Source organism: Bos indicus, chromosome 3, assembly GCF_029378745.1.
Source record: "Bos indicus isolate NIAB-ARS_2022 breed Sahiwal x Tharparkar chromosome 3, NIAB-ARS_B.indTharparkar_mat_pri_1.0, whole genome shotgun sequence".
Lineage (NCBI taxonomy): Eukaryota > Metazoa > Chordata > Mammalia > Artiodactyla > Bovidae > Bos > Bos indicus.
Window position 1 is genome coordinate 33,786,754 of NC_091762.1, and position 18,005 is coordinate 33,804,758.

The following is an 18,005-nucleotide window of genomic DNA, read 5'->3' on the forward strand; positions in this document are numbered from 1 at the left end:
ACAGATACACTGTTAAATCAGAAAATATGGAGACTACTTCAGAGATGGATACAGGTATGGTGTGGGGTGGGGATGGGCTAAAGCTTATGTAACTTTGGAGGCATTTTTTAAGAATTAGGTACAGGGTCTTATGAAGGGGACTGTGTATCTGAGGAGGCCTGAATTTTAGGCAGCAAGGTGCAGGAACGAAGTTAAAGTGAAAGTGTGCAGGCCCAATGCTGGGCACAGAGCAGACACAAATTTAAGATATTACTGAGGAACTCTGCATCTAGCCTCTTCCTCTACATACTAGGTCCTAAAAAATCTCTTAGATATTGCTAACTGACCCATGACTTCTCTCATCTTGGAAAACAGATTCTAAATGAAGGTGTTGTTCAACCAAGAATGACACAGGATTCCAATAAGGTCTTATCATTTTAATTGACTTTAATGATTATTGCTCATCTGCAAGGATTAATATTGCATTCATTAAAAATCATTCAATACAAAATAAACTTGTTCCTCCTAAGTTCCTCTCCACATGCTCCCTCTGATGCCAGACATTTTCCCACAGTGTCCTTTGTTACATGGCTTGACAGAGACGGAGCCCTTACCGAGTATTCCTATGGACACAGTAATAGATATGGGAGCAGGGGGCAGGCCAGAGGGCAGCAGGACCTGAGCCCCATCCCTCTAGCAGAGCTGACATGATGGATACCACTGTTGGCCAGGTTATCTCCCCTAAAGGATGTGCTGTTCTGATTGGCTGGTTAAATGCCCTGGGAAAAGGGCTTAAACTCTTAGCATCTACAAAGAAGAAAGCATGGTTGCATTGGCAAGGAGTGGGAAGGGTAGGGAGAAAAAAGAAAGGGAAAAAATTTTTGGCAAGATCACTGTCCCCTGATAGGAAGTCACAGGGTGGAAGCTTTCCTTTCTTATATTTCTGTTTTTAATTAATGCCTGTCTCTCTGATCAATAGCAACAGGGAAATGAAAATTTCTAGTATCTAGCACTAATGCCTGACCCAACTTTGAAGGATCACAAGCTACAACAAGTTGAGGATTTAGAATCCTGGATAATTATGCACTTAAAGCTCATGAGCATAAAGCTCATCTGACCATGCAGAAATGCTGGTAAGCAGGGTTCATGGCAGGGGAATACATCATCTTTCTGATTTCTAAGAGCCTTTCTGGGGATTCTTACAGAGTGTGAGCCAGGACATACCGATTACTCTATGCACAAACTGCCCTTTGAGGTCTCAGTTCATACATTTTCTGTGTCACGTGTAAATCAAAAGTGGTACTACTTCTGTAAAACTAAAGTTATATGGGGCCTAATGTCCCAGACAAGTTAAACAGAGCCGATTTCCTTCGCCCTGGCCCAATTTAGCCTTCCTCCTCCCATCCACACCTATCTCCCTTTAAATATTTTAAATTGCAGAAGCACAGCTGATCAGAAATTTGCTCTTAAAGAGAGTTCAGTGCTATATACTGACTAATGACTCAAGAAATTTGCTTCCAGCACAAGCTGATGGGCAGAGCTGATAAAATCCGCTATTATGGCCTCAGTTCATTGATGCTATGAACTATGGGCTAGAAACTGGGATTATCAGAGTTTGAAATCAGCATTTCTCTAGACTCAACTCTGCACTTTTAGCTCCAAAGGTTCAAAAGATAAACTGATAATAACTAATCACTCAAGCAGCTCCTCAATATTAAGACTAAACGTTTTTCTTACTTAAAAAACAAACAAAAAACCCTAAAACAGAAACAGAAATAAATGCTAGGGGACAAAATTCAACTGAACAGAATAGTCTGGTTAAAAACCTGGAAAATGAGAGGTCTGGTGGGAAGCGGAGGAAGGGCTGTACTAAATCCAAGTGGGCCTACTGGATCTTAACAAGCAACACTCACTAGTACACATCTCTGAACCAAACATACCACCTTTACACAGGAAACAGGGCTTGGAACATCTAGGGGAAATTAACATGCACCACCTACATCTAACCTACCTGCCTGGTAGGTACCATCCCTGCTCCTCTGAAGAAGTGAAAGAGCACTGATTCCAGCAGCTGAGAAATGGGCTCTTTTAAGGCAATTTAGACATTGCAGATTGTTCCACACAGACGGTACCTTAGCGTCTCCTGTTAATAAGGTACCCAATTAAGACTATTAAGTCCCCAGAAATGCAAAAGAAAGGATCACCTTTCTGGGCTGGGAGAGTAAAATCCTTCTTTAGTGACTAGGGTGAGAAATCTTTAATCTCAGTTTCATCTAAAGAGCCATGAAGCAAGTTCCTGCGTGGTCTGTAGAACTTGGATAATGAGATGAAAAAAAAAAAACAAGAAAGAAATTATAGGAAAAAAAAATCAAAAGGAAAGGATTAAGAAGAAAATAAAAGTTATTTTAAAAAATATTTCTTTTAGAATTGTGTGGTTCATGTGTTCTGGTCCTTGGTAATATGGTCCATTAGTATCTGTAAAGAAAGAGTGACTGGTTAGCACTTGTGTCTTCCACATGAGAGTTCCAAGAGAAGAATCAAAAACAGAGAACACTCTCCAGGGTCTTCCCTCGCACAGGCCAGGGATTCCTGCAGTCATTCCCCACGGATCATTTCTCACTGTACTTCCACAGGATTTCCAACAATGCCATCTCTAGCTTTCTCTCCTGCTCCCTAATAAGTCAGTGATTTTCAATGTGACAATATGTTAGAATAATCTGAAGAAGTTTTACAAAATAAGCCTGGGCCCCATTCTAGACTAACTCTATCAGAATCTCTGAGGGGAAGGCTCAAGCTCCAAAATTTTAGAAAATGCTGACTTCTTTACATTTACTACTAGATAAATACTTTTTCTGTTTACTTTTTAGTGTGGGACAGAGTTCTTGTATATTTCAAAATCAGCTATACTACTATTTAGAAAAGTCTGCTTGGCATAATATCAGGGACAACATCTTTTCATTTACTTTCCCCCAAGTTACCTGTAATAATTGGGTTTGAATGGCCCATTTTTGTTGAGTCCCAGATATTTTGCTTGGTCATCTGTCAGCTCTGTCAGGTGGGCATCAAATGATGGCAGGTGCAAGCTGGCAACGTACTCATCTAAGAAGAACAAAGCAGCAGGGAGCAGACTCCATATAAAATATGCCTCTCAGGGCATAACCTCCTATTACTTCATCTGAAGCTTTCTGAGAGAGAGGACAAGGCTTGGAATAACACTGGAAGAATCTAACTTGAAATATTCGCCTAATTAAAAAAAACACTCAAAGTTGTCTTTAAGGTATCTTTCAGTACAACCAGAATGTATTAAGAAAGCCATTTGCTAGGGTGGTACGGCAACTTGTACCGCCCCATTCTTCTCTGGCAAAGCTTCTGGGTTCACCTCAATGGCCAACATACCATGGACTACCCTCACCTTCCTGCAGCAATTTCCTTAGCTGAATTATAGTCAAATTCAGAGTCAAGGTGGATCCTGGTGAGCTCAAAAGAATTAGTCATCAACATTTACTTAGGGTAAGATCCATAATGGCTTCAAATCTTTGGATCACAGATTTCTAAGGCAGCTGGCACAACTATATTAGTTTTCCATAGATAAGCTTCCTGGGCTTTTACCTTTATGAATATTAATTAAAAACCAAATAGCAATCAGAAGTAAGCTGCTGGAGGGGACAAGAATAAGGTGGTTTTTAGCTTTAAGAGGACAGGGGTTTGGGCTGACGAATGAGAGGGGAGATTGGCATCATATCTGGAAAGGTAAGCATCTAAAGATGATGCATTGTGTCATGTAAATACAGCACAGCTGACCGCTGGAATGACAGGAGACTGCTTACATGTTTCACAGAGGATGGACAATAAAACCTGTATTTGGTTTCTGTTTCTTCCATTTTGGTCCCGGGCTGTAATCAGTGGTAGTTAAGTTTACTGAACTTCAAAAACTACTTGGGATATAAGAGCATCTACCCTAAACCACTGTGCTAAAGCACCTTTACTCATTAGCTGTATTTCTTGCTACAATTTTGCAATGTACATATTCTCACCTTACTGATAAAGAAACTGAGGCTCATGGAGATTAGAACTTGTCCTGAGGTCCGAAAACCATTAAGTGCCAGCACAGGGATTATAATCCTGACTCTAAATCCAATGCTTTTCATGATACTCATTTTACCAAACCACCCAACATCTAGGGGTCAACACAGGTTTCTCTTTCCACTCACCCATTTTCTTAGGGAGCAAGTATACATCTTGTTTGTATCGTCCCTCAGGCGCATTATAGAGTTCTATCAGTGCCAAAGCCTAAGGCAAAAGTGGGTCAGAAAACACAAAAACACTTCTTAGGGACATTAAAATAAAAGTAGGTTTAACAGGGTCTTGGGGTAAGTACTTAGTGAACTACCACAGCAGCAGCATCCAGGACTTCGATTGTAATAAACACCAGCACACATCATAAGAGGATTTATTTGTGTTTTTGCTTAGTTCCTAATAAAAGAACAGACTACATACAACTACGCTGGAACACTGTATTCCTAATGAAAATAGTTAATGCAAAGGAACACAAATACTGACTCTACCTAACGATTATTTTCTATACTTGACAACTTGTAACTTGAAGAAAACAGGTTGCTAAGAACCCAGGAGGCCAAGCTCGCACTGGAACTCGGTCTAGGCCCAGATCCAGGCATCTCAGTGCAGGCCAGGCTGATGTTCTGTCACGTACCTGTGTTGTAGCTGTGATGGACAGAACAAAGGTAGGGACCGTGGAGCAGCTCAGATTGAGCAGACGACCCTGAAATGTTGAAACAGAGCCCTGGGGTGAGTTGTGTGATCCCTGTCACATCACGAAAGCCACGCAAATGCAAGAAAGGACTTTATACCCCTCTCAACTCAGCTGGTAGAAGTACAGTTCCAAATCAGGACTCTAGGTTTTATCTTATTTTCTGTAAGTCCATCTGAATCTGACACACTAATGAATCAGTTGTGGTCAGGGAGTGATTCTATTTTGGGAACCAGACTATATTTGAGAAATATACTTCTATCCAAAGATAGAGCTCAGGGAACAACAGGCCAAATATGTTTACCCTGCCGCCCCTCCCCCAAGGGTGCTAAGCACACTGCTGTGCTGCCCGAACCCTACAGTATGTGCACCTCTGCCAGAAGGACGACACGTTTGCCATCCGGCCAGATGACATGATCCACCTGAGAACGTACTCGCTCCCATGTCAGCTCAGGAGTGCGGAGGCTGGTCTGAAAGGAAGAGAGCACAGTTGACTGGCTATAATGGAAAAAGGAAAAAAGGTCTAGTAACAGGTAAGAGAAACCTTACCACATCAATTTCTGTGTTTGAGTGGCCCATATTGCATACGATACAACTGTTTTTCATGCGATCCAAATGCTCCCGTGTCACTACATTCTTATTTCCTAAAAGTAAAATAGAGTAGCTGAGGAAAGAAATCCTGTGGGGGAAAGGTACTGACTGACTTTCAGTTAAAACATGGGAAAGAACTCCTGGCACTGAAGAGCATGTATACACTGCAAGCAAAGAAGTGTGTGTTGCATAACAGCTCTTTAGGTTCAGTTATTTCATTTTAAGATCAAGCAGTACATAAAGACATCAAGGAAAAAGGCTCTTTGTTCTGGAAAATATGTTAAGGTTCTGACTGCTTACTCTAGTTCTCAGACTTTTATGTAGGACACAGGTCTTACCTACTTTATATGAAAGTCAACTAGATCACATTCAAGATTTAACCTCAGTTAATACTCTTTCATGTATACCAAAGCACTGCTGGGCTTCCCTGATGGCTCAGACAGGAAAAAAATTCCCTGCAGTGCAGGAGACCTGGGTTCCATCTCTGGGTCGGGAAGATCCCCTGGAGAGGGGAATGGCTATCCACTCCAGTATTCTTGCCTAGAGAATTCCATGGACAGAAGAGCCTAGCAGGTTACAGTCATGGGGTCACAAAGAGTCAGACATGACTGAGTGACTAACACAAAGCTCTGACACTCACCTGTGCAAGTTATTACAACATCAACTTGCCGGATGACTTCATTTAGCTTTACCACCCTGAACCCATCCATGCTGGAAGAAAAGGAAGGAATACTATGAGTAAGAGTAGGACAGAAGCTGGTCACAAAATGAGGCAAATTTGTTTCTGAAGTTAGATCTAGGGCTACCTCACTGGAATGATAAGTGATAAGCTGTGCTAAGAGATACACACTGGCCCCTTCAGACTGCCCAAGATTCCATCCAGGAAGGGAAAATACCAAGAAGCTCTATGAATGCCCTATGATTACAATGCAGAGAACAGAGCAATCATAGCTGTCTCCTCCTTTGAGGAATTTTCCCAAGGACTAGTTAATATAATCAATCACAAACTCTTGGAAATACAAAGTACCTGGAGCCAATCTAATGGTATTACCACTCTGTTCTTACCAGGCCTGCAGAGCACAGATGGGGTCAATTTCCGTGATATAGACAATTGCTCCAAGGGCCTTGAGAGCAGCACAGCAGCCCTTTCCCACCTGCAGACGTAAAACAGAAGTCAGGTACACTAAGGCGTGGGTATTTAGGATGGGTTTCCCTGACGGCTCAGCGGTCAAGGATCCACCTGCAATGCAGGAGATGCAGGTTCGATCCCTGGTTTGTGAGATTCCCCTGGAGTAAGAAATGGCAACGCATTTTAGTACTCTTGCTGGAGAAGGGAATGGCTATCCACTCCTGTACTCATGCCTGAATATCCCACGGACACAGGAGCCTGGTGGGCTATAGTCCAACGGGTTGGACACGACTACTGAGTAACTGAGCACAGCACACACACATTTGGGCAGATAGGCTCTCTGGGAGATGGGAATTAACCTCCCTAAACCCATCAATCATCTAGCAAATCCTTGCAAAGATGCTCCAATCCAAGCAGAGGAGAAACTGATCCTGATTATATTGTGATCAGAGAAGTGATTTAGCAGACATTTCATAGCAAAGGCTGGAGACTGGGACAGTAAAAGAGATAAAGGAAATGAAAGTATCACCATCAGGGAAATGGACCAAGGAAGAGCAGCTTGGTCTGAAGGTTACCTTCAGATTCTTATTCTAGGAAAACTTGATTAATCGTCACTTAATTCATTCCCTATGTCTGTATTTGTAAGTGTGAATAAAGGACTTTTACTACAATTTTGAGATACTTTGTCTAAAAGCATATTTTAAACTCTATCAGTACTCTACACTGACAACACAAATCTCCTTCACTCAACATTTGTAACAAGCCTGTGAAAAGGCAGACACTGAGGCCCAGCTACTTACCTCACCATAGCCACACACTACCACTTGTTTCCCACCAAACATTACATCTGTGGTCCTCTTCAGGCTGTGGAAATAGACAAGGGCTCAACTCAAACATTATTAGCTGAAACACAGTCCCTCTGAAAGTAAGTGTGGGGCAACGCCCCATGAAAACTTCAACTAGAAGCAGGTTGGACTCAGTATGAGATAGAACCCCTCTAACAAACTTTTAAAGCCACTGGAAGACCAGGGGGCAAAACTGGAATGATATCAGACTAACATTATAACCCAACCCAAATTTATCTCCTACAAATCTGAATAATTATACGTTTCAACCTACCCATCCAAAATGGATTCTCGGCAGCAGTATAAGTTATCAAACTTCTGTTTGGTAACAGAATCATTGACGTTCATGGCCGGAACACAGAGCTTCCCAGCTTTGGAGAGCTGATACAGCCTAAAGGGGGAAGAAAGCCACAAAAACAAAAACAAAGTTAGCTGGTAAAACACAGTAACTGGCAAAGTCTGCCTAATTCTCTTCAAGCTCTGTGCTGCCCTCCCCAGTCTTATTTATTGCCCAAGAATATCAGTAAACAAGGTATTTCCTTGTTATCCCTCCTCATGTCTTTTCATTTTCTCTTCCCCAACACCCACTCCTTTTTTTGGAAGGAAAAAAACAATCTTTCAATTTAAGAAATTTACTTCTCTTCCATAAAAGGGGATACAGTTCCTTAGACCAAGCATTTTCTCTATCTTTAAAAAAAAAAAACAAAACCCACGCCTACTTCTGAATAAGATTATCAATGATTCTGATATGGTTCCGTGTGTGTGTGTGTTTAAGCATATGCAAGGTGCCCCCAAATGAGAAATACTCTCTCAGGTATTTTTTTAGGTATTACAACAAGCAAATCATATTTTGCCCAAGTTTATTTTTTATAATATGTATAACATATAGTTTTACAATAGATTTTTTTATTTTAAATATAAAAGTATAATCTAAAATCAAATACAGGTTTTCAAGATATACTCGCTCCCTACCTCCCAGCACTGATTGAGAATCACAGTGGAATAAATGGGTGAGAAAATGTCTGAACTAGAATCTGAAATAACTTCTTTAGGGTCTCCTTGATTTTTTAAAGGTAAAAACTCAAACGTTTTATCTAATGAAAATACTCCCATTTAAGTTACAAGTCGGAAACACAGCCCTAAAGCCTAAAAGAGACCAGAAGAATCTGCTGAGGCAAGGACACAAGGGGCAGCTACTCCAGAGTCTGTTACCTGTGAACACCAGTCACGCTCTCTTCCACAATGCCTCGGATCTTCTTAAACACGTTTGGATACTTCTTATAAACCCAGTGGGTTAAGTCTCCCCCATCATCCAGGATCTATAGAACAGCCAGAAGACTTCTATGGGCATTCAGGCTGCTAGAGCTGGGGGGAACTTTGAACCCACTTTCTGCACTAGTAAGAGAGCCCTATATGTTTTGGAAGAGCACTCCTCAGAGCTCCTTAGAGCAGGTTTAGATAATGGAAACACAGTCAAATTTGTTGGTGTAAATGGTTAAAAGGATTCCTAAGTTTGTTCTAGGCTACAGTGAAGAGTAGTGTAGGCTAATCACAGACTCATTTTTAGTCTAGAGCCCTGAAATACAGCCCCTTGGAACACAAAAGGAGCTGGGGCAGGAAGGAAAGAAACCATAATTCTACTCCAAAGAGATACCATATCACGTTCTTCTATTTCATTCTGCTGTGTTTGAGCCACATGTGTTCAGTTGGTTTTACCCTTCCCCCGCCTTTCCATTCAGCACTGAGACCCATTTTGAAAAGCTATCAAGCTAAACACTTTGGCAACAAAGTAAGTGCGTAAGACCAAACATCCAAAACATATTTAGGGAACCATGCTTTGAGGGAAAAAAGGAAAGAAATCCATTGTCAAAAGTATAGGATGAATATGCATTATTACCATATTGGCTTGCCACCCATCCATGTTCACACAGCGGTCAATACACCACCAGAAGTCATCTTCTGACTCGCCCTTCCAAGCAAACACTGCAACTCCTGTAGAGATGAAAACAAATCAGCTGATTCCTCCTTTGGGCAGTGTCCTACACCAACATCTCTGAGATCTGAAGAGAAAAAGGCTATGGAAATTACTCTGGAAAGGAAACAACTTAGGAAGGGCAAAAAGTTAAAAGAGCATTTAGTCCAGAAATCAGTTAAGAATTTAAGGGATTTTTATTTTTAAAAGTATTTTAGAACCTTAAATGTTATTCTCTTTGGCCAAATTTTTCTTTTAAATGATTTTATTTATTTATTTTTGGCCGTGCTGGGTCTCCGTTGCTGCATGGGCTTTTCTCCAGTAGCGGCGAGCAGGGACTACTCTCTACTTGCAGGCATGTGGGCTTCTCATTGTGGTGGCTTCTCCTGTTTTGGAGTATGGATTCTAGAGCATACAGGCTTCAGTAGTTTAGCACATGGGCTCAGTAGTTGTGGCTCCCAAGCTCTAGAGCACAGGCTCAATAGTTGTGGCGCACGGGCTTAGCTGCTCTGTGGCATGTGGGATCTTCCTGGATCAGGGATCAAACCCATGTCTCCTGTATTGGCAGGTGGAATCTTTACCACTGAGCCATCAGGGAAGCCCCTCTTTGGTCATTTTTTATATGGAACTTTCTTCTAAGGAGATAAAATGAAGCGGGAATCAAAACGAAGTTGTTCATTACATTGTTTATGTTAGCAAATATCATGAAACAACCTAAATGTTCAACATTAGGAAAATAGTGAAGTAAAAAATCACATGGTCACATGACTATTATAAATGATACTGTCAAATTTTTGAGAGACATGGAAACTACTTCTGAAGATGTTATATTTAGGTTATAAAATTGGACATATACTGAGACTTATTTCATCTCTGTAAAAAGTGAACAGAAAAAATGAGAAATATATTTATCATATATCATGCTATGCTATGCTATGGTAAGTCACTTCAGTCGTGTCCAACTCTGTGCGACCCCATAGACGGCAGCCCACCAGGCTCCCCTGTCCCTGGGATTCTCCAGGCAAGAACACTGGAGTGGGTTGCCATTTCCTTCTCCAATGCATGAAAGTTTAAAGAGAAAGTGAAGTCGCTCAGTCATGTCCGACTCTTAGCAACCCCATGGACTGCAGCCCACCAGGCTCCTCCATCCATGGGATTTTCCAGGCAAGAGTACTGGAGTGGGGGGCCATTGCCTTCTCCGATCATATATCATAATATATGATAATAAAAAAAGGAGATAATATATTATCTCTGTGTAGCAGGATTTTAGGTTTTTTTGGGAACCTCTAAAATTTTCTGCAATAGATATCTGAAAAGAGTAGAGAAGAAAAACAAAAGTGAGATACAGTTGCTTTCTGAGGATCACAGGAAAGTGGAAGAACCTTAAAAACCTTCAGAGTGATTTTCCTTTGAACATTTTAACAATAAAAATTGTTTTCTGTTTAACTGAACGCATAACTAGTTCATATATTTTCAGTTCAATACTGAACACCAAATTATCTAATGAACTATCAGATCTAATGAACACAAGGTACTTCTTGTGTCCTCTCAAAAGTGATGAAACTTTTGTGAAAGGAGACCAGCTGAGCTCATACTCATATAGCTCACATAGTTTAAAGTTTTTATTCATTTAATATTAGAATTAGGCATTTCTCCACATATTAGATTCTTTACAAAGATCACTTTTTAAAAAAGTGAATGGGTACAAAGATCATTTTAAATGACTATATAATGTTCCATTATGGATCTGGATCTTCACTGTCCATTTCCTTCCTTTTGACATTTTTTATTATCCTCTACATTTTATAGCTCCTAGACATACATGACAGTAAAGATAATACTGGTATGTAAAAATTATGTTTGGATATTTACTTTGAGGTAAAGTCAGTGAAAAACAGCTGAACTTACCGGCCTCAGCCAGTGCTGCAGCCACCTCATTCTGAGTGGAGTAGATGTTGCAGGCAGACCAACGGCACTGTGCCCCCAGGGCACAGAGTGTCTCAATCAACACCTACATAGATGTGTAAAGAGACACAGTGAGAAAGATGAGGCCCAGACAGGAGTGCTGATTAAGAGAATACCACCTAGGAACTCAGTGGCAACAGGTGCAACACTGGGAAGTAACAAAAGGGTGTAATCCCCTACTTAATAAACTGGAATCTACCTTTACCCAAAATAGGTAATCTGAATAACATATTTATAGCTATCATATTTTGCAACTCTAGATCTCCCTAAGGCAGGTTTGTTAAAAGTAAGCTATACAATCAAAGTAGAAAACCCCGTTATAGTGTAACTGGAAGGTTCAGTTGGTAGTCAGCATTTGGAGGTTAGGTAGGGAAGGAAAAGCAAACAAAAAAAATCACCACGCCCCTCCTCAACCCACCACCAGAAGTCCATCATTTTCTCCCATCAAACTCACCGCTGTCTGGGCTGTGATGTGTGTACAGCCCACTATTTTAGCACCAGCCAAGGGCTTCTCCCCCTGAGCACGTTTCCTGAGTGAAATCAGAGCAGACATGTCTGTGAAAGAACAGAGGATTTGAGCTAGGTCTGCACTAGTGAGATCATTAATTTCTGCCCCAGCAACATCTAGGGCAGAGATGTGGTGAGGTAAGGGAGAAAAACTATTTTTTTTTTTTTTGGCCTTGCCACACAGTTTGTGGAACTTTAGTTCCCAATCAGGGACTGAACCTGGGCCCTTGTCAGTAAGAGCACAGAGTCCTAACCACTGAACCACCAGGGAATTCCCTCTAAGCATATTTATTTGATGTCCAGCAGCTTCAACTGCAGAACAAGAGGAGGCAGGGAGTTGTCGTCTAACCACCTGGAATTTCTCTCTTCCTCTACTGTTTCAGCCTTATATGTAGAGGGCTTGAAAGTGAAAAGTGAAAGTGTTAGTCACTCAGTTGTGTCTGACTCTTTGTGACCCCATGGACTGTAGCCCATTATACTCTTCTGTCCATGGGATTTCACAGGCAAGAATACTAGAGTGGATAGCCATTCCCTTCCCCAGGGGATCTTCCCAACCCAGGGATCAAACCCAGGTATACTGCATTGCAGGCAGATTCTTCACCATCTGAGGCACCAGGGAAGCCTGTAGAGGGCTTATATGTAGTCAAATTCTCAAAAGTGGAAGGTGAGTGTCATCCTTCCTTTGGGAGAAGAAGGAATAGTTATGTCACTGGCTAATGGATTCCTACAGAGTAAAATCATCAGACCTGGAAGAAAGACTTTGCATCAGCAGACGCCACTTGCTTCTGTTTTTCTATGCTGTCTAATCCTATTCTGTCAGTTTTTCTGAGTTCTGTACTCCCGCCCAGTATAGAACATGTTTCCAGTGTGAAAGCAACAAAAGTAAAGAGACATTATTTTGAGTGGGGCTGGGTAGAGAAACCAAGATTTAACTGATGGTCAAATTATTTTTACTCTTGATCCAGCAGAGGGTGCTCAGGATCAAAGATCAAAAGAGACCCTAGGTCACCACATCCTTAGCTGAAAACCCTCCCAACATTTGCTACTTCTGAGAAATCTGGGTCTCTGAGATTGGCAGCGATGGAAGGATCCCGCAGAACTAACCACTAGGTACTGATCCAGGACTTGCTGACTCTGCAAGCAGATCTCTGAATATGGTGTCATGGGGGAGGAAAAGAGAAACTACTCTGTGTAATTACCACACGCTGAGAACAGGAAGCAGCAGAGAGAACAAGAACAAGAATCCTGAGGCTCAAGCTCCATACAGAGAGAGCTGTTACATAAACAGCTCCATACAGAGAGAGCTGTTTATGTCCAGGATATTGGAGTTTCCCAGGAGACTTTCGTTAGCTTTCAAGCCTTAAATTGTTTGTGCATCCTGATGACCAGCAAGTGGGTTGCTTCTGGTCCCCAACCCACTCCCTTTCTTTACCTTGCTCTGCAATCTCAATCTCCCGGCGTCCAAATTCTGCCTGCTTGATGTTCTTCACACAGAAATTGCTGCTGCCCTTGGAGTTGGTTTGCTGCTTTTCTCGGGGGGAAACCTCATCATCAGAGCTATCTGTGTAGGATGCAGCTAAAGCCAGGAAAGAAAGAAATGAGGAAAGAAAAACCTCAATGGCCCCAACTCCACAGGGTGCAGTCCCCAAAGGACTCTCATTTAAGTTAAGCAAATGCTCTTAATTGGAGCCACCTTTAACATCACTCTCTGTTCTACCTTTTACATCACTCTCCATTCTACTTCAGGTCTAAGAAATGGTATGAATGAAACTCCTGTAGATCCTTCAGTGTTGTGGCTCTTTTACCCATTCTGATAATTCTGCCATCAATGCCTGTGATAAGGAGCTACTGATCCCAAAATATGCACCAGCTCATGAGGTGCTTGGTCCCAACTGGGACTGGAACCAGACATGGCGAAAATGGAAGAGTAATTTAGGGCATATAAGGAATGCTATTTCCATAGATCACCAGTTCTCAAAATATCTAAAGCATATACCAGAATCACATGGAAGGTGCACTGAAACACAGAAGGCTAGGTCCCACTGCCAGAAATTCCCATTCGGTAGGTCTCAGGTGGCACCCAGGAATTAACATTTCAAACAGGTGCTGCTGATATCGCTGTTTAGAGGACCAAACTCTGAGACCCATTAATGCAAAAGGATACAAACAATAAGATAATCTTTTATTATAAAATCTTTTAGAGATTTTACACTAGGTTGCACCGAGGAACAGAGAAATGACACAAAAGATAAGCAGCTCCGGTTCTATTGCCAGCCCTGAGACCACTCAAGACATTCAACTTTATATAAGCAGCCTCACAAAACACTAAAGAAGTCCTTTCAGATAGACATGCAGGAGGACATAGAACAGTCACTCTTTACCTTTCAAATCACTCCTTTTCCATTTTCCTCATCACAGACCCAGTATACCAGGTCTCTCAGAGTGCTACATACACATCCTCCTCTGTCCAGCCAGCACAAATAGTACTAAAGGTTATCTACCCACTAGCACAATCTAACTCTCTCACTAAGCTTTTTAAAATGCTCTACTAGGTCCCCATAAAACATGGCCATCAAGATCTTTAAAACTTCCTTAAAGCTTTTGTCACTCATCTCAATTTTCTCTTATAACTCAATCTTTCAAAATTTTTTCTTTCTTAGCTATAACTAGCCTGCTTGTCACCTATCACTTTTTGTATCTATCTCACTCCAGGACACTTTTTCATTTATGACAGCCGTTATATCTGGAACTTTCCTTGCACACAGGCCCACAGTGAGTGTGCACGTTCCCTTCTCTTCGAACTAGACCATGTGCATACACTGCCATTCGTACTTGTCTGCGTATCCTGTCCATGGGGGGGACACAGCGTAGTGGCACAGGGCAGAGGAGAAGTTTCCAAAAACTGTTTGTTTATTTTTTAAAAGTCCTTGTACCTCAAGCCCAGTCCTTAAGTTAATAATACAATGCAAACAAGACTCTGGCAAAAGAGAAGAAACGGCTTTTGGTACAAATTCCTTTGCTGACATTTACAGCAATCTATGACCTTGGGCAAGCAAGCCTTTTAATCTTTTAACAATGTTTCCTCAAGTTGAACATTGAGGGGGTTGGATTATATGCCCCATTTCCTCCAGTACTCAAACTAAGATTGTATATCCTTTTCCATGGTAATTTTCTGATACTCTCCTCTAAAGTTGAGAACAGCACAATTCAAAGCAAAAAAAAAAAAAAGATTACTTTTTTTTATATAAAAAAGATTATATAAGGTTAAGATAGGAGAGGAAAACTAAAAAGAAACAGCTGGAGCCATGTAAATTGGACTCTTTCCCACTCCAGAGATTAACAGGGGAGGATACTTCAACATCAAGGGTAGCCTAGTAACTAAAAAGAGTGAAATACCAATTTTTTGTGATGATTCATGCAGTTAAAAGGCAAGAAAAAAAATAGGTGGCAGGGTATATCTTAAACAAAGAAATCAGAAATTATGCTTCCAAAGTATACCTCTTTTTCAAGGCCAGTTCTGTCAGCCAAAATGATTCTCTCCCTTCTCGATGTGGGCAGTAAACGTGGGAATGGGAACTGGCCCAGTACTATCAACCACGCACTGGCCACAAACCACAATCAGAAATCATCAGGGGAGGAAAGTCTCAAGACGACAAAAGCTTCTCCAGCTACAAGCCTGGCTGGGAACATTCCCATTGCCACCCGCTAGTTATCAGCTTTTAGCACAAAGATGGGCAGTCCTGACATGAGGCATTTTCAGATCCTAGATACGTGAAGAGAACTGGGTAGAGCACTAGCTCAAGGCTCTGGAACAGGGACGAGAGATCAGAGAGAACAAGGAGTTCACACCTACCTGAACTGTAGCTGTCAGTGGAGGACTGAGAGATAGAGCGAGACAAAGATCGTCGGCCAGTCTTGGTGGGGAATTTGGTGAACTCCTGCATGTCATCAGCAAACTGAATTTGCTGTAAGAGGAAGATGAAAAGTTGAAACTTAAAACAAGGATTCTATGAAATGTTTCATTTTTAAAGGCCATACAATGTCTCCCTTAAAGTTAATGTTACCATGTGAAAGTGAAAGTGGCTCAGTAGTGTCCAACTCTGCGACCCCATGGACTACAGTCCATGGAATTCTCCAGGCCAGAATACTGGAGTGGGTAGCCTTTCCCTTCTCCAGGGGATCTTCCCAACTGAAGGATTGAACCCGGGTCTCCCACACTGCTGGTGGATTCTTTACCAGCTGAGCCACATGGGAAGCCCAAGAATATTGGAGTGGGTAGCCTCTCCCTTCTCCAGTGGATCTTCCCGACTCAGGAATCGAACCAGGGTCTCCTGCATTGCAGGCCGATTCTTTACCAACTGAGCTATCAAGGAAGCCCTAATGTTATTATGTGGCTCCTACTAAATCAGCAATTCTTCCACCAGAAATGAGGATGGCAGAAGCTCTTCTTTGACTCCTCCCAAAATGCCAATTACTATCTCTTCTCAAAAGTTTCAGCAGAATTGGTGGGGGGAGGGGGGAGAAGGGGAGCAGAGAGAGAAAGCTTAAGATCCAACTTTGTTCAGCATTTGTTTAATTTTACAGGTCTTCTTTCTCATATTCCATAAAGTTTTCTTTCCTCTTATAACCTTGACACATTAAACTCTTTACCCCCTTGTTCACAACTCTATCAAAAAGCAGGCATAATCTCTTAGGGCTTCTTCTTGTTTTTTATTTCAGAATATTCTCTTGTAGCATATCTTATCCTGAAGTTAGCAATGGTTTTGTTACTTGAAAAGATTATGAAGAGATGCCTTAAATGGTGATGGGCATGGAGGTGCCAATAGCCAGAGTCCAGTCATACACCTATCCTTTACAAAGGCAATGGAATAACACCAGAGCCTGCTATATCCAGTAAAATACTAGAATATCCTAATAAAAATTTAAAAACACACACCATAATAAATTCCAACTAATTTGAAGGAAGGAGAAAATAATAACTTGGTAAACTCTAGGTTTAAACCTTTCTTAAATGAAATAAAGCAGAACAATATAACTGTGGAAAGGATACTTGGAACAACTGGCTTTAATAAATGGCAAACAGCTTACAATTAAAATTATTTATAGATAAATTCATGAGTGTTTCTAAAGTGTAGGAAAACACTCTATTAAGTGTTTTAGACCTTCCTGAATTCCTGTTTAAACTGATAAACCCTTTCTTTGAAATGTAAAATAAACCTCAACCTCAGCTGAAAAACAGAACTTGAGATTCTGAATTGAGAAACAATTCAAGTTTGAGAACTTGAATCAAGCTTCTCCTCACAATCTGACTAAATCTGAAAAGGTTCCCACGGAGAATTCATTAAGCTGTTTTCAGCAAACAACTGGAAAAGTAACCTATTACTGGAAATGTAACCGATTACAGATGAAAATCTTCTCTCCATAATGCTGGCAGCCTGGTTACAGGCATTTTGAAGCCAGCATTAGTAAACTGTCCATTATTTACCTCTGCTAAAGGTTCCCCCTGTCTCATGTACCCTCCGGCTAGGGCAGCAGCTGGTGGTAGTGTAAGAGTCAGGCTTAAATGTGCAGCTAAACGCGAACAAGGCGATTACTGAATTAGGAGGAAAAAGTAAGGAAGAGGGAATCAAGAGAATCAAGATTTGTGTTTTTATGTCAAGAATCAAAGCAGAGAATACTGATGTCTTTGGTGTTCAGCTTTCTTTACGGTCAAACTCTCACATCCATACATGGCTACTGGAAAAACCATGCTGACGTTACTTTGCCAACAAAGGTCCGTATAGTCAAAGCTATGGTTTTTCCAGTAGTCATGTATGGATGTGAGAGTTGGGCCATAAAGAAGGCTGAGTGTCAAAGAACTGATGCTTTTGAACTGTGGTGTTGAAGAAGACTTTTCAGAATCCTTTGGACTGCAAGGAGATCAAATCAGTCAATCCTAAAGGAAATCAATCCTCAATATTCATTAAAAGGACTAATGCTGAAGCTGAAGCTCCAATACTTTGGCCACCTGATGTGAGAGCCAACTCATTGGAAAAGACCTTGATGCTGGAAAAGATTGAAGGCAGGAGAAGGGGACGACAGAGGACGAGATGGCTGGATGGCATCACCAACTCAGCGGACATGAGTTTGAGTAAGCTCTGGGAGATGGTGAAGAAGAGGGAAGACTGGTGTGCTGCAGTCCATGGCGTTGCAAAGAGTTGGACACGACTGAGCAACTGAACAATAATACTGATGTCATAGGTATTCAAT

At 41.4% G+C, this 18,005-nt stretch overlaps 1 protein-coding gene across 2 annotated transcripts in view; it reads right to left on the reverse strand.

Annotated features, from left to right (window-relative positions):
• Positions 1 to 408: 408 nt before the first annotated feature.
• AHCYL1 (adenosylhomocysteinase like 1) overlaps positions 409 to 18,005 on the reverse strand; it is a 41,036-nt gene continuing 23,439 nt past the window's right edge. The window contains exons 2-17 of one of the 2 annotated variants that reach the window (XM_070785958.1): positions 15,610 to 15,721; positions 13,189 to 13,332; positions 11,704 to 11,804; positions 11,193 to 11,295; positions 9,210 to 9,304; positions 8,525 to 8,631; positions 7,587 to 7,703; positions 7,268 to 7,331; positions 6,404 to 6,492; positions 5,979 to 6,049; positions 5,297 to 5,391; positions 5,119 to 5,217; positions 4,691 to 4,759; positions 4,191 to 4,269; positions 2,958 to 3,078; positions 409 to 2,454 (exon numbers count right to left, since the gene is read on the reverse strand). In XM_070785958.1, coding sequence (XP_070642059.1) covers positions 2,448 to 2,454; positions 2,958 to 3,078; positions 4,191 to 4,269; positions 4,691 to 4,759; positions 5,119 to 5,217; positions 5,297 to 5,391; positions 5,979 to 6,049; positions 6,404 to 6,492; positions 7,268 to 7,331; positions 7,587 to 7,703; positions 8,525 to 8,631; positions 9,210 to 9,304; positions 11,193 to 11,295; positions 11,704 to 11,804; positions 13,189 to 13,332; positions 15,610 to 15,721 — 1,473 coding nt within the window. In that variant the 3' untranslated portion in view covers positions 409 to 2,447. Of the gene's footprint in view, positions 2,455 to 2,953; positions 3,079 to 4,190; positions 4,270 to 4,690; positions 4,760 to 5,118; positions 5,218 to 5,296; positions 5,392 to 5,978; positions 6,050 to 6,403; positions 6,493 to 7,267; positions 7,332 to 7,586; positions 7,704 to 8,524; positions 8,632 to 9,209; positions 9,305 to 11,192; positions 11,296 to 11,703; positions 11,805 to 13,188; positions 13,333 to 15,609; positions 15,722 to 18,005 lie in introns of those variants that run through there. The other variant, XM_070785959.1, reaches the window with a different exon arrangement.